Genomic DNA, 15,110 nt, shown 5'->3' on the forward strand with positions numbered 1-15,110 from the left:
ACAGCATGATTCCTTGCAGGCTGCATGCTTCTGTTCAAAGCCGTGACGTGAGTGTCCCACATGTCTGACAGGGCTGGTGCTGGAGCCATATGGAAATGTCCGTCTTCCAGGTGTCTGGAGAAGGAATGGCCATGGGGGGAACTATGGTGCTGCCCTTCCAAAGGGGATTCACCACCTTGCCCACTCCCCTTCTATGTTATTATTCCAAACTCAGGGCCCGAGATTAAAACAGCATTTTACAATCGGTCCTCAAGCCTCAGATTGCAAATGCTAAGTACAAGGACATGCTCTGAGAGAAGCAAGGATTTGGCAGGACAGCTGAAGTCCTCCCTCCCTCCAGTTCCCCGCTCCATGCAGCATGCTGGCTTGCTTCTTGGTTCCCCTTTGGGAGGTGATAAATCTGAGCTTTGCTATCGAGGCTGGGGATCTGGGAAGGCTGCCCTGTGCTGTTGGTGTCCTCCCCTTCACCCTGTCCCAATGTCACATTGGTAAGACACGGGCTGGAGAAAGGAGGGGGAGGGGGGGAAGTGGGGGATGTGGAAGAGGGCAGGAAAAGAACCCAGAGGACTTGTGAAGAAGAAGGAAAGCAAGGTCGATGAGACCTTTCTCCTTGCATGACAAACGGCGGGATTCGCCGCAGCACCGGGCAGGGATGCGCCTTCCAGCCTCGCTCCGAGGGTCTGCCCAGCCACAGGTTTCTGCCGGCGGGGGGAAACCGTCCCTTTAATCCCGGAGCTCGGCTCCCGCAGCCGTCACCTAGATCAGTCTGCGGGCTGAGCGGCTCCGCGGCCGCACGGGACACCCCCGCGGGTAGAGGAAAAACTGAAAGGAAAGAGAAGAGGCCGAGGAGCTCCGCAGGCGCCAGGCAGGGCAGCAGCGCGGCGGGCAGCGCGGGCGCGGCAGGCAGCTCACGGCTCGCTCGGGGAAGGCTCTGCTTCATCACCCCGTGCAGAAGAGAGGATGGGACGCCGCTGAACTCCCCTTCCTCCCTCCTCCCTTCCCCCTCCGCCGAACCAGCCTCCCCCTCCTCCCCCCTCCGCCGCTCTTTCTCACTCCCCAAGCAGTGAGGCTCGGACAGCGCTCGGCTCCGGCGCTTTATTTTAAGATGATCGGCCAAGGTCTTTGCAGATAGATTTTATCGGAAGTTAAATAGCGGGTGCTCGCCGCTCCCTCGCCAATAAGTCATTTCTAATAGAGACAAATCGCCCTGGACGCCCCGGAGCGCCGCTGCCGCCGCTCCTGCCCGCGCCCCCCACCGAAAGCGAGCGGGCAGCCGGGGCAGCTCCCTCCTCCCGTAAGTGTCCTCCTGCTCGGCGGAGCCGTGCGCGACTGTGCGCGGAGAAGGGGAGGAGGAGGGGGGGGAGAGCCCGCCGACCGCCCCGCCAGTGCCTGCGCCGGATGCCCAGTGGCCGCGGGACAGCCCGGCGCGGAGCGCGGCGAGGAGATGCGCAGGGGCGGGGGGCTGCGCCGCGGCGCTCGGCCCCTCTAGGCTCGCCCATGGAGCGCCCCTCGGAGCCGTCGGATCCCCCATGCCGTACGTATCCCCGCCGCGACCCCCCCGCGGGGTGCGGGGCAGGAGGAGGGCTGGGGCCGGGGCTGGGGGGCAGCGCCCGTCGGGGCGCTCCGGGGCGCGGCCCCGACACGGAGCGAGACACGGAGAGGCGAGAGGAGGGAGGTGGGCGCTTGGGCGCGTGGGGGGTCGCTGAGCTGTCCGGTGGGCCCGGCGATGAAGCTCTTCGCCCACGGGGAGCAGCCAGAGCCCCGCTCCCCTCACCTCCTGTCCTTGTCCACTGTGCCGGCCCCCGCCGAGGGCGGGCGCGCAGGGCTGGCGATGGCATCCCCGGGCCGTCCCGGCCGCACTACGGGTCTCCCCAGCCCGGCTCCGACGCGGGGAGCGCAGCCGCCGGGCGCTCCGCAGCCAGCCCGGACCGGGAGGTCACTTCGCTCTGCCGCCGGATTAATTAGATTTTAATCGTTTTCCGTTCCCTCCACCCCCATCCACACACCCCGTCTCCTTCTTCTCCCCCGCCCCCCCCTTCCCTACACACCTCTCATCCCCCCTTGTCTCGAGCCTAACGTTGCCTTGTGGTCATGAGGTCTATAATTTCATTTTTGTCTAGGCTGGTGAGAGCTCCGCTTGTTCCGTAAAGTGGATGTCAGGTGGATCTATGTTCTGCGAGGAACAAAGAGGCAGCGAAGGCAGCGCGGGGGAAGTTTGAGCGGCGAGGATGCAGGCTGTGTACTGGTGCGCGGTCCTCCTGCTGCAGCCCACCTTCTACTTGGTGAGTGCACGGGCCGGCAGCGGGGAGCGCCGGAGAACCAACAAACTCACGGCAGCTGTCGGCAGCCCGCGGCCGGGCAGGGCCGGAGGGGAGCGGGGCTCTGTGGGAGGCTTCCGGCGGAGGAGCGGAGGGCACGGCCGGAACTTCTCGTCCCCGGGGAAGGGACGCGCAGCCGGAGGGCAGAGGGCGCAGGGTCCCGATGCCAGGCTCCCGGTGCCTGAGGGGCTGCCGCGAGGCTTCCATTCGGGCTCGGGACCGGAGCAACTTCGTGCCCCACCTCTCGGCAGCCCCGGCGCCGGCACAGCGAGTGCCCCCGCATGAAGCGCCGCTGAGTTCCGTGGCGAACCTCCTTTAGGGTTCTCGGGGGAACGCGGGTACACAGAGGCGTTATCTCCGTTAGCGCACACTTGGCTCCCTTCGCAATCGCGAGGAACAAAACCGGGCAGGCTGCTCCCTGCAGCCCGCGCGGCTGCCTGCGGTGCTTTCAGCGGGCGACCGCCGGGCGGTAGTTCATCCCTGGGGCGGAGGGGATGGAAGAGACCCTCGGCCAGCGGCAGCCGCCGAAGCACCCCGACTCCCGTGCGCGGGAGGCTCCAGCCGCGGCTCCGGCGGCGGCTGCGGGGCGGCGGGGGCGGGGGCGGCGGCGCTCCCCGTTCCACGTCTGCCTGCGTTGGCGCTCCCGCGCCGCATGGGGGCGCTGCAGTGCAGCGCTGCGAGGCTCAGCCGACGCTGGGCAGCCAATCGCGGGCGGGCGCGGGGCTCGGCGGGTCCGCGCGCTCTTCTCCCGCGGCCGCGCAGCTCTGGGGCCCGCGTCCGTCCCGCGCCCTCCCGCCGCCCTGCATCCCCAGGCGTCGCCTCCCGCCGGTTGTGTGGCGGAGGGATGGGGAGAGCCGGGAAAAACGCGCGCGGCGAACAATCCATCAAAGAACCGGAGCGAGATCGATACGTCGTGTTAAATTTTAAATGTGTTTGCTGGCAGTTAAACTGCTCTCGACTCATTACAACAACAGCGCTGGATTTATTCTAATGCGCCGCAGTCTGAACAACAAGCGCATTAATTCTCCTTTAATTGTAAACTGGGAGCATTTGAAAACCATTCAGTGTGCAAATTATGCTGATTCAATTACCGTTTAGTTACAGACTTCATTACCTGAATGCTTTTTTTTTTTTTTTTTTTTTTTTTTGGGCTTGGCATCAGTGAGCAAAGGAGACGATATATATATATATTTAGTTTCCTTTGAAACAAATGAGAATATGGGAAAAAAAATCGGGAATAAAAGGCAAAAGGGGGGAGGGGAGATGCGCTCCTCGGCCAGAACACCCTGGGGGATGCGGAGTGTTTCTCCGTCCCATCGGCTCCTCTCCCTCTCTCCGTCGGTCCCCACTTGGAGATGCCGGCCCCTCTCTCCCCTCTCTGCATTCAGGAGTCAGTCGGAAAGTTCGCGTTGGGCCCTCGCAGTGATAAAGTGATCGCGTGGAAGCGCCGAGTTCTTCCCGCAGCGCCACGCAGCAGCGCTCGGTGTTCTCCCTCTGCTTGGACTCAGTTCGGAACTAGATTGCCGGTGCCCAGCCTGTTAGGAAGGGTAAACGAAATGACGACGTAATCAGCTTCCCACCGAGTTTGTGGCAGGACGTCTGTGGGCGAGAGGACAGCCGTCCCCCCTTCCCGAACCCGGCGGCATTCAGCGAACGCCCCGAGCTTCCCCGCTACAGCACTGCCACTGTGTGACCCCCCCAAGCCGGCGAACTGCTCAGCTCTTCTTCCACCGTTCAACCTTTTCCTGAAATCTTAGGGAAAAAAAAAAGAAAAAAAAAAGAAAAAAAAAGAAAAGACAGAGAAGTGCTTCTGCTTTCCCTCCCTCCTTTTAATAGAGCTGTATGTCATTCCGCCTTATTGCCTGGGATTTATAGAGGTCACAGCTGACCGCAATGAGTGGGAATTTTGCTTGGCTGTATTATGCTTATTGATAAGAACATTAAGTAGCCTGTGCAAGACATGTGTTTTCTCCTTGTTCTGAGCTACACGGTGTAGTGCAAATATTGCATTTGATTTGCGCAGGGAGCGCGCTGCCTTTGGCCTAAACGGGTGGCTCTGTATTTATGTGGTAGAATTAGGAGTTAATCTCCACGGGCCACAGTGATTTTGTTCCTTCAGATTTAGAGAGCTGCACAAAGTGTTCAAAATGCCACACTCGGATGGATTTACCCCGAGACACCTCGCTGTCCTTTCCAAAGCTTCTCGGTGGTATTCTAATGAGTAATGTTTTCTCAGCTATCAGTGCTGTGCCCAGCTTAAAACTGTCATTGAGGAAGCATGCAAATATTTAGAGAGAAAAGACCGCTCGGAGACTGGAGACTTTTTTCCCTTCTTTTTTGGCTTTCATTTCTGTCTGTACATAAGGACACTGGCGTCCTACACTATTCCTTTCATTGAAACCTTCTTGTTTAATTCCCACTTAGCTGATGGTGAATTTTCTTCCTGACAACACGGCAAACCAAAACTCCAAGTTGTCTTTCCCAGCTTTTATTTCCTTCTTCCTTACTTTCTTCTTCCCGGGGTAGAAGCAAAGTGCAGAGGTGACTACAAAACGCACAGCAAAGCTGCTGGTAAAGCCGGCAAAGCTCCCAACCACTTGTTTCTCGGCGGGCCACCTCCGGAACGGGCCAAAAGGCCGAGGCAGACCGTTCCCGCAGGCTGCACGGAGCCACTCGGTGCGAGCGGGGCCCGGCGGGTTCCCGGCAGGGGCAGCTCTGGCCCCGTCTGCCGCCCGCAGCGCGACATCCCGCACCGCCCGCTCCTTGCGGGCCCCGCCGCGCTCCTGGCTCTGCTACACTGCAGACACGGGGGACAGCCCTCCCACCCCTTGCGAGGAAGGAACAGCAGCTCGCGCCTCTTCTGCTGGGATCACCCATCTTGCTCTCTGCCTGCTCCCTGCCCGGAGCAGCGGGTTTGTCGATTAGGCTCGACACAAACTTTTTCTGGTAGGGAGATTTTCCTCCGTGCAGCACTTAAATGGAACAAGGGCAAATCATGATTCCCCCCACCCCCACACGCACCCCCGACGTGGGCTGCGAGGAGGTTGCTCCGCGGGGGAGCTTCTCCTGGGCTCAGTGTTTTACAGGGCTACGGCGTTGGCAGAGGTATGTGCAAAAAGCCTGCTAACCTCCTCTCGTGTCGGTGGGATTTTGAGGTCCGTTTCACACCGATTGGAGGCCTTCCGACAGCCGAGTGAGGCTCTTCTGAAAAAATGTCGCGAAGAAGAGCTGTTTCCAATTGTTCTCAGCGGTGGCACACTCGGTGCGGTGTTTGCTGAAGGGGTAAGCGGGGGGTTGGAGGCTCCGCAGTTTGTGTACATTTAATTTCGCTCCGTGTCGCACTGTTTGCGGTCATTTCACCCCGGTTAATGAAAGCTATGGAGAACGTGCAAAGATATCACGTGCTACGAAGATAAGTAATTTTTTTTTTTTTTTTATTTTTTTTTTTTCCGTTTTTTAAGATAGTTGCTAATTGCGTCCTACTTTGATGTGGGAGGAAAAAAAAAAACAACAAACCAACAGCTCTACAGGCAGCGAAGATAAAAGAAAAGCAAACAAAACAAAACAAAAACAAAAAAGAGGGAAAGTATTGTCCTGTCATAATCACCACTCACAGTATTTTCTCAGAGACATTCGGTGCTGAAAGCATTCTGCTATTGCTTTTTATTTTTTTCAAACAAGCGATTTCTTGCATTTTTCAATTTGACGTCCGAGGCGTGGAGGGGGGAGAGCTCTTGGCTGGTGGCTTTTTTGTGCTGAGGAGTTGACATGTTCCTGAGACACTCCCGCTACCTCCTCCCTAAAAGAGTTTGGGACGCATCTGCAGTGGTGTAGGGGAAATAGTTACCCTTTCGGAAGATGGGGCACAGGAATAGAAATCGGTCTCGAATCACTTGCACCTGGTGAAGTAAACTTCCCTGTGCTCTAATTTTCTGTTAGGCATACAGTAATGCGTTTTTTTACTTTATTCTTTTTGCACACTTCCTTCATTCCCAACCACAAGAATCGTCCTAGGAGCTTAAGCAAGGTTTCCTCTGCACTGAAATTTATTTTCCTGCTGCTTAGCACATGATGCTTTCATCTCTGGAGAAGGCAGTTCCGAGTAGTTTTCACCTTTCAGGCACGCACCTGAATAGAATCCAGTATCCCCTACCCTTTGAATAGCCAAAACTTCCAAGTTGGTACTTAGAAGTATCCATTTTAAGCCCTTTAATACATCCCTGCATCTCTAAACCGCCATTTTAATTAACAAAAAGCCAATTTCCCAGTCGTCTTGGAAAGTGCGGTGAAGCAGGTTAAGAAACCAATTGCTCGGAATAGCCAGCACTTGGAGAAAATGAATGTGTGAGCCATCCTTCCTTGTGTAGGATTGGCTTCTGTTCTCTTGATTGGGCTTGGGTGAAGTTATGCTGTGATTTATCAGATAGTTTAACTCAACTCTCTCTTCTTATAAGACAGCATTAAACTAGCTCCTGGGTGCTTTGTAAATACAGCTTTAGCATTTTTTTTCATGCAGCAGATTGACATGTTGACGATTCTGCTTTAAGGAATGTGACAATAAAGTGGAAAACCAAAGGCTGGCAAGCACTTCATCAAGGATAAAAAGGTTCTGCTGTAAGGATGTCACTCAATTTATTGTGAAAGTCGAATGAATTACGTTTAATGAAACTGCTCCCCAGATGAATATTACCAGCAATTTCCTGAGTTGGCTCTGTCAGATTGATATGAGGAAATGCCAACCCATATCAAAAAAGATCTCCAATCTCAATTACTATGCAAGCTTTCGAAGAGCTCCTTTTTATTGATATGATATATATTGGCGGGTTCTCAATGCAGAGGAAACTGCTCTCTGTTCCACAGGACAGCACTTTTCCTAGTTTATAGTTTAACCCTATGTTTTTTTCTTGCTGTATTTTAAATTTCTGAGAGTGTTCTTCCTTTGGTGTGGAAACTGCTTCTCGTTCCCTTTTCTGTTCTGTGACTTAGACTGAAATTGTGCTTCTTGCAGAGAGAAGGGGTGATGCTCATTTGAGGAAGTTTGTTCAGCCTGGCTGTACAAAGCCGAAGGTCAAGAAAAATAACTTGGCTGAGACAGTGGAGTTGGATCTCCCAATTTTCAGTGCATTTCTAGGCAACAATCCAGAGCACGCCAATATTTATTATGACTGGCAGTCCCAATATTCCCGCCCTTTCTTTCTCATTCCTCTAGGGCTTCTTTGGACAAATTAGAAATTCACTAAGCTCACTAAGAGAGAGAAAAGCTCTTATGTCGCCTCATCTACATAAGAATTGACTTTGCGAGAGGCTTTTCTATTTTAACTATGACACAGGTCGCTGCTTAGTAACAGTTTCTTTCCCAGAATCTGCCTTGATAGTCTTGTTTGTGATTAAAGGAGGAATTCGGTCAGTTTTATTCTACCACAGCCCAAGCTGAAGTGGAGAGAGAAAGAGAAGGCTTTGAAGGACAGCCGGGAGGTTCTTGACACTCTGTAACAGGACAAGATCATGGGCATCTTTACACGTGGATCTGAGCCACCTGCATGTAACAGTAAACAGGAAAAAGAGCTTATCTTTGTCCTGTTTCGAGTATATTTTGGTTCCCTTCCTCTTCTTTCTTATTGGATCCGCGAGCAAAACATTCTTCAGTGCACTATTAGTCCACGTGATTTTTTTAAAAGGTTTTCTTTTTGTTTTCTCTCTGTCGGAGGCTTTGGACGTTACAAGTTGGGGAAGGCTGTGAGAGGGGGAGACTGGGGTTTTCAGACGGATCGATACAAGGCTGACTTGCAATAATCTGCGGCTACCTCGCCTGCTCCAGCCGCCTCCGGAGGCTGGCGCACCCTTTCGGCCGCCCCCAGCCGCACGGGCTCCGTGGCCCTGCCATTCGGAAACTTGGAGAGCTCCGGGGCCGGCAGGCTGCTGCGTCAGCACCGCGGACAGCGCCCGAAGCAGCCTCTCTTCCCTCCCCCACGGAGCCCCGCCGGCGCCGCTCGCTGTGTGAAGACGGGGAGCAAGCCGGGCCCTGGAAACTCCTCCGTCACAGACACCCTGCCCCGAACCAGTCAGTATTTCGGGCCAGTGCTGCTCAGACCATAATCGAAACCCGCTCTGGACCTGGAGTTTTGTTGCCTGCATCACTTTTCCTAAAGGAAGAAGTGGATGGGTGGACAAGAAGGTCAATGTATTTCCTGTTGCCATGGACTGGCTTTCTTTTAACAGGGAAACAGCCTCTTAATTTTCTTGAGATACACTGATTAGAGGGGTAATGCTTGAGTGGGTTGGGGAATAGGGATGAGATTTTGCGTTTAATTATCTAAGATCGCCAGTATCATGCCTCTGGGGTTGGGAAGGTTGTTCTGTGATGCTTGGGTTTACCTCATGCCATCCATAGCACTGCATCCTCTTTTTTTGGGGGGAAGATCAGGGACATCTGAAAGCATCAGAATCAAAATGGGCTATGGGGCATGACTGACACTGAAGTGTGAGAGTAAGAAATGATTAATTACTACCATCAATTCCCATCTTCTGGGTTGTAGTGGAAAAAGCTCTCTTGCATAGCCAAAAGTTGACATTACTTTCAGGGCAGTGGTGCTCTGAGGCAACCTCAAGAAACAGCCAGATTAGCTCACTCCACTTGCTTTTGTTCAGACAGCCAAGGCTGGGGTATATTCCAGCTCCCTACTCGCTTTCATAAGGAGGTAATCACACATAAGATCCTCCACTCCTGTAAATCCCCACTCACTATTGACAGAGCTGTCCTCTAGAGGTCTGCTGCCTGAAAAGCACTTGTCACTGAAATACTGACAGTTGACAAGGAAGGTATAAGTGGATGACTTATGGAGAGCCCTTCAATAAAGAAATGTGATAGGAATTGACTGGGCTATGAGGATAAACAACCCACAGTCTCCACCAACCTCACAGACAAAACTCAAAGTCATTTATTCTTGATCCATATTCTCCCATGAATATCAGTAGTGATGGGTGGTACTTTTGCTGGATGTGATCATTTTCCAGTCTGTTTTGATTAAACCATGTTCCCGTGAGTGGTGCCTGGAAACTGTATTGTCTGCTTCAGAGATATTGCTTTTATCTTCCAAATGCCACCCTCATTAATGTCAGTGTCTTGCAGTACACCTAGTGACAAATGTCTCAGGAACGTTCATCTGCCTTGCATGCTGCATCCATCTCTACAGATGCACTGTCTCTGCCTCTCCAAGGGGCAGTTCAGTAATATCTTCTTCTGGTCCCCTGTGTCTGCTTTAAAAGGATTCGTTTGCTAGTTGGTCTTTGTCTTGTCCATTCCCATGTTGATTTTACTGATGTCCTCTGGGGTATCACCTCTTCTGTTAGCTGTTTCGTCACTTAGATGACAGGTTGACCAGTGCATCAGTGCATAGAAAGATAATGTGCTTTTTCCACATCTGCAGTTTGTGGAAAGAGTTGAAATGAGGCTTAGTTTGCTTTGTGAGTGACTACCAAATGCTAATGATACTAGTGCCCTATTGTCCTCAAATCTCATTTTCTAATCCAGGCTCATCTACTGCAAATAAATCTAAAGGATGAAGAGCCTGGTTGTTTCTTTGTGTGTGCAGCTCAGTTGTTTCTTTGTGTGTACAGCCCTGTTTTTCTTTTTGTGTGACCTTTTAATCACTCTGCTTTTTGCTAAACTTTTGAAAAACTACGAAGTAAAATATACCTATGCTATTTCTTTGTGCATTTCCTTAAAATTAGATGTTTCCTGGGACAGAGTCCTTGGGATCAGCAGACTCAGTAGAAGTATAGATTCCGTCTCCTGTTCAAGATTAAGTGTATCATTTCTATCACTGAGGATTGGTTGTTATTATTCAGGTGCCTCTTCAAATTGAAAGCATAATTGACAGTACTTCAAAAATTGTTACTAATGGAATTGCTGTTATGGAAAGTTCAGACCACCTGTACCATAATATTTTTATAAACCATTCTTGATTGAACTTCAGAAGAAAAATTCTACTGTTAAGCTATTTTGTCAAGAAGTGTTGTCATAGGCCTTCAGGTACATAAAACTACTTACATAAAATTAATGGACTGCTTTTATTATATTTGCAATTTCATCCATAGCATTTGAAGCCTTTCAGAAGAAGATATGGGCTTAAAATAAAAATAATGTTAAAGCTGTGCCCTCACAGTTGTTGCACAATCAATAGCAATATTGTAAAATACAGGTCTGTTTAAAATCAGAATGTTACTTGGTAATTTGACTCTAATTTAGAGTAATTTCTGTTCTCACTTACTGCAGCTACTCTGTATTGCATACAGAGTGTTTTCTTAAAGCTTACTCTGGAAACATTTTGGCAACAGTGCTAGGTAAAACATAGCAATGTTTTTGTAGCTATTTGGTGACAATTGCTAAGTTCATGGGTCTTCAAAGAACAGGAAAAAAAGCAGGAGTGTGAATACAGAGATGTGCATAATAAATACCAAAACCTTGACCACTAATGAAGATGGACTCCATCCTGCTGCCTTCATCTATAATACATACTGCCTTAACAAGACACACAGTTTTATATACTAACTTATTTCTTGTCTCTGCTTTCACAAACAGTTCAATTGTCTTCACAGGACCGCTTGCAGTAGATGATAGAGTAATACATATTGCAAACAGAAGTACAAGAATATGACCCTTTTGTAATACCACCTACTTATATCTGAATTATAAATATAAATAAATAGGATTTTTAGCAGTTATGTGCACAAAGGATATTGTTAACTCAGTGAAGCCATTTCACTGAGTAGTCATTTGGTGTGAGTAAGGAACAACATCATCTGGCCTTTGATAAAACAGTGCTCTGTGTGAATCAGCTACCGTATTTTCAGCTTCTTTACAGTTAATCAAGTGGTGATACTCTTCTCTTGATGTGTACTCTGTGAGTAGCTCTTCTGGCTCAGATAGTACCAGTCACTGTAATAATACACTATTCCACAGAATCATAAAGGTATCAGAATGTGGCTTATGTTTGTATCTTTAATGAAGTTAATATTTGCTAACTAGAGAAGAATGTAAGCCTTGAAAAAGTTATTGGGTGGCTTAGCAGATTGTAATGATATGGTTCAGTCTTTCAGCGTAATGCAATCCAAATGAATATGGAAATGTGTGACTAAGTAGGTTAGAGGAGGTGCGGCTGCTTCTTTTATTCTTCACAGTGAATGGAATATTCTGAAATTGTGGGGTTGCATCTGACACGTTAGAGTAGATGCCAGTGCTTTGTGACTGCTTTTTATAAAACACAAGTTTAAATGAAGAAAGGAGAATTGCTTGCATGGGCTTCAGTGTTTTGCTGAACAAGAATCATAAGTGAATGCAATAAGTTTTGTTGTTGTTGTTGTTGTTGTTTTTTAATTTCTGCTTTTAGGATATAATTTTTTCTTCTCCTGTGCCAGAAAAGATCATGCATCTATGTTTTTTATGAATCCTACAGTGTAATAATTTACATCTGGTCTACTTTGAATCTATTACAGAGTTGTGCTTATAGACAAGCATTACACTACCTATCATCCCTTACCCTAAAAATATTTCCTTTAATATTTTTCACAATAATTATTGGATAATAAGCTATTTGATAACAAAAATTATACATTGTTGTTGAATAATATATTTTTTTCTACCTAATTCTGAATTTTAGAAATTGTGAGATATGATTTATTCTACTAATTCAACTTGTGTATAGTCTGGGAAGCATTTTTATCTTTGAAATGAAATCCAAAGTAGGCTTTTCAGATAGATTATTCATTTTTCTTTTTTGGTAAATATATTTTTGGAGTATTCAAGCACCACTTACTGTTTTCTAAAATAACAAAGATATGCAAATGGTGGCATATCTGAAGAAGCCGACCATGTGTGGCCTCTATGCAGTATTATATCTGTGCTCTAGATTTGAAGTTTAACTGCTATTTATATATGTCTTTTGCAGACTAGTGCAGTTTTTTCCCCTTTCAGAAAAAATTGTACCTGACAATCGTATTAGTAAAAAAAAATAAATAAAATCATTATATTTTCTTCCACATAAATGTTGTGTATTTTTGTGCTCACACTGTTCAGATTTGTGAGAACTTTTCCATTGAATATCCTGTTCATAAAACAGTATCCTTTTCTTGATTCCCATTTTTATAAGGTGGTTGGGAATGATATTTTGTTACATTATAGTTTGAGTTTCTTTGTTTGCAGTGGCTATTTATAACTAGCACAGAAGAAAGAAATAAGCATTTTAAGAAATATGAATGAACATCTATGTATGTCTATAAGGATGTAAGTTTTTTGCAAGTGATATTCATTGTCTTTGGTCTGAGCAAGTTCATTTCCTGTGTAGTCAGAAGGAGCTGAATGGCTCTAAACTCTTTACTTCAAACATTGTTTCATTCATTGTGGTATGCTTTAGTGAATTGATCAAGAAAACTGGGATCCTGCCTTTGGTCTGCCATTAAACTCTTCCTTTACATCCAAGTCCTTTTGTGCTTTGGCAGAAGTGCTCAGTGGCTACAGCATTCCTTCACTGAGAATAATGACTAAGTGGTTTGTTCCTAAACCTTTAGGTTTTGTTTTAGCCAAATAGAACACTGTTATTGATCTCTGTCTAGCAAAAAAGAGAGAAAAAAAAACAAACAAACCCTACATTGCTAACTGTTATGGGTGGATGATTTGCTTTAGCTCAACAGGTGGAGCTGTGACTTCGCTAGACTGGTGATTCAGGCTAAAATTCAGCTATCTGGACATGTCCCTGACTCATGTTTGCTCACATATTTTACATCGCCTAAAGTTGCATACACTTCTGTTCCTCATGCAAAGTTGTTAATCTCCTGAACTTCAAAACGCTGCAGGAAGTGAAATGCATATGGGCTCATGTGGTTATCAAGAAATTTGTACATTGGTGGGAATGCAGTGCTTGTAGGGTGCCACTATGAAAGTTTAGTTTTCACTCCAACTCTGCATATTAATGGAGAAATTAAATTGAGTCCAAGACAATACTGACATTTACACCTGTTTGAGTATGGTCAACATTGCATGATTGATTTAAGATGAATTCCTAAATTCTAGGATATTCTGGGGGTAATCTTAGCTACTACATCTATACTTTGCCTTTTTTTTCATTTCTTTTCTTTTCTTTTTCTTTTTTTTTGCATCTCAGTCTGTAAGAATAATGAAGAATAATTCTTTTTTCTGCCTGCTTAGAGAAGGTTGTTTGCAGTAGATTTATGCTAATAACTTTTTATATAGCAAATCAGTTGCTTATACATCCTATAATTCTAATTTCATAGAGATGTACTTGCACATCCTAAGGGCCACACTCCAAGCTGTTCTTTTTTCCTTACTTTAGCTGCAGCTGATTATGTGGTTGGAGAAAAGTGTGAAGGATCCTTCTGTGATGGAAAACATTTCACAGAAAAACAGCTTGACATTTGTTGGGATAATAGCATGAGAATCCAGCTATAGAAGTTCACACTCTTCAGAACATTTCAATTCTCCTGTATGGTCACCCTTTTCATTTTTGTATATTTTTTAAACGCTTGTCTATGTAAATATTTTTTTCCCAATGAATAGTTACCTAAGGACTTTTTGTAAGGACTTTACATCTCTTAGATGGTCAGAAGTTGAAACATAATGCTAGATATTCAGTAACCACATCAGAAGTGTTACTCGTACTGCACTTAAGTGGCAAAGTCAAGTAGAGAACAAAGACAATAGTATGTGAAGACTCACGTCGCACCATATCCTGTAGAACAATAATCACTGCGATTAGATGAAACAAACAGCTCCCAAGCAAGCTCCAGCATAAAATATGCTGGAAACACTCACAGAATGCTCATGCATAAAACAAAACAAAACAACAACAACAACAAAAAGCAACAGAAATCAAAACAGCAGAGGTCATTTCAGGAACAGAAATGTAGGGTCAATTAATCAAATAAATTGTTCACTATTAATAATGTGACCAGCTACAGTCAGATTCCAATAAATATGCCCCGTGGGAATGGAAATTTGTTTCTAGTGAAATTACATTGATAAATTTGTCCTAGCTTCCAACGTCTTCTGTGTGTCTATTTCGGAAACAAACACTGTCATAAAGATGGCCTAATGGAAAACAACCTCAACTATCTTTTTAATTGAGATAGCAATCTTTGACAACAAAAGTAATTTTGGAGTTATTTACGGATGTTAAATGTATCACTGCATAGACAGAGAAATCTAGCAGGAATGCTAGCATAAAAGTGACCTCCAGTGGTTATAAATATAAACTTGAGGTTGTGCTTTTTTTTTCTTGCTTGTTTTGGCTTCATGACAAATAAACATGATATGAAAGCTACCATTAAAAACAAAAATTGCATTGTTCAATCTGTTTAATTAGCTTTTTTACTTTGGTCACCTTTATTTTTACTAGAGGACTTGTTGGGAATGGTAGAAAAAGTGTTATTAGCTCTCAAAAAGATGAACAGAGTGTTCATCTTTAATAAAACACTGTTGGTTCTAAAATATGAATGAGTCACTGAAGTTGCATAGAAATCAGTACAGTAATTGAATGACAATCCTAGCTCAATTTCCTTTTGAGAAATCAAAGAAATCAACAAAAACTAAACCATTCAGTCCAAATTGCTGAGCTGGCACAAGCTTGACTCTTTAAATGCTTATTTCGACCAGGCTATTTAAGAATCATTTACATAACATTTAATGACTGAGACAAGGTTACACACAAACCTAACATTTTGACTTTGGTCACAGCTTTGGATCAAGGCTGAAAACTTAGGGTTTTCTTTTGCTTGGAC

General features: G+C 46.7%; 1 protein-coding gene across 2 annotated transcripts in view; it reads left to right on the forward strand.

The window, feature by feature from the left end:
• Positions 1-391: 391 nt before the first annotated feature.
• Positions 392-15,110, forward strand: part of NXPH1 (neurexophilin 1) — a 134,595-nt gene continuing 119,876 nt past the window's right edge. The window contains exons 1-2 of one of the 2 annotated variants that reach the window (XM_052695168.1): positions 392-488; positions 2,121-2,282. In XM_052695168.1, the coding sequence (XP_052551128.1) occupies positions 2,229-2,282 (54 nt within the window). In that variant the 5' untranslated portion in view covers positions 392-488; positions 2,121-2,228. Of the gene's footprint in view, positions 489-585; positions 1,295-2,120; positions 2,283-15,110 lie in introns of those variants that run through there. The other variant, XM_052695167.1, reaches the window with a different exon arrangement.

This window comes from Tympanuchus pallidicinctus, unplaced genomic scaffold (genome assembly GCF_026119805.1).
Source record: "Tympanuchus pallidicinctus isolate F22 unplaced genomic scaffold, pur_lepc_1.0 scaffold3, whole genome shotgun sequence".
NCBI lineage: Eukaryota > Metazoa > Chordata > Aves > Galliformes > Phasianidae > Tympanuchus > Tympanuchus pallidicinctus.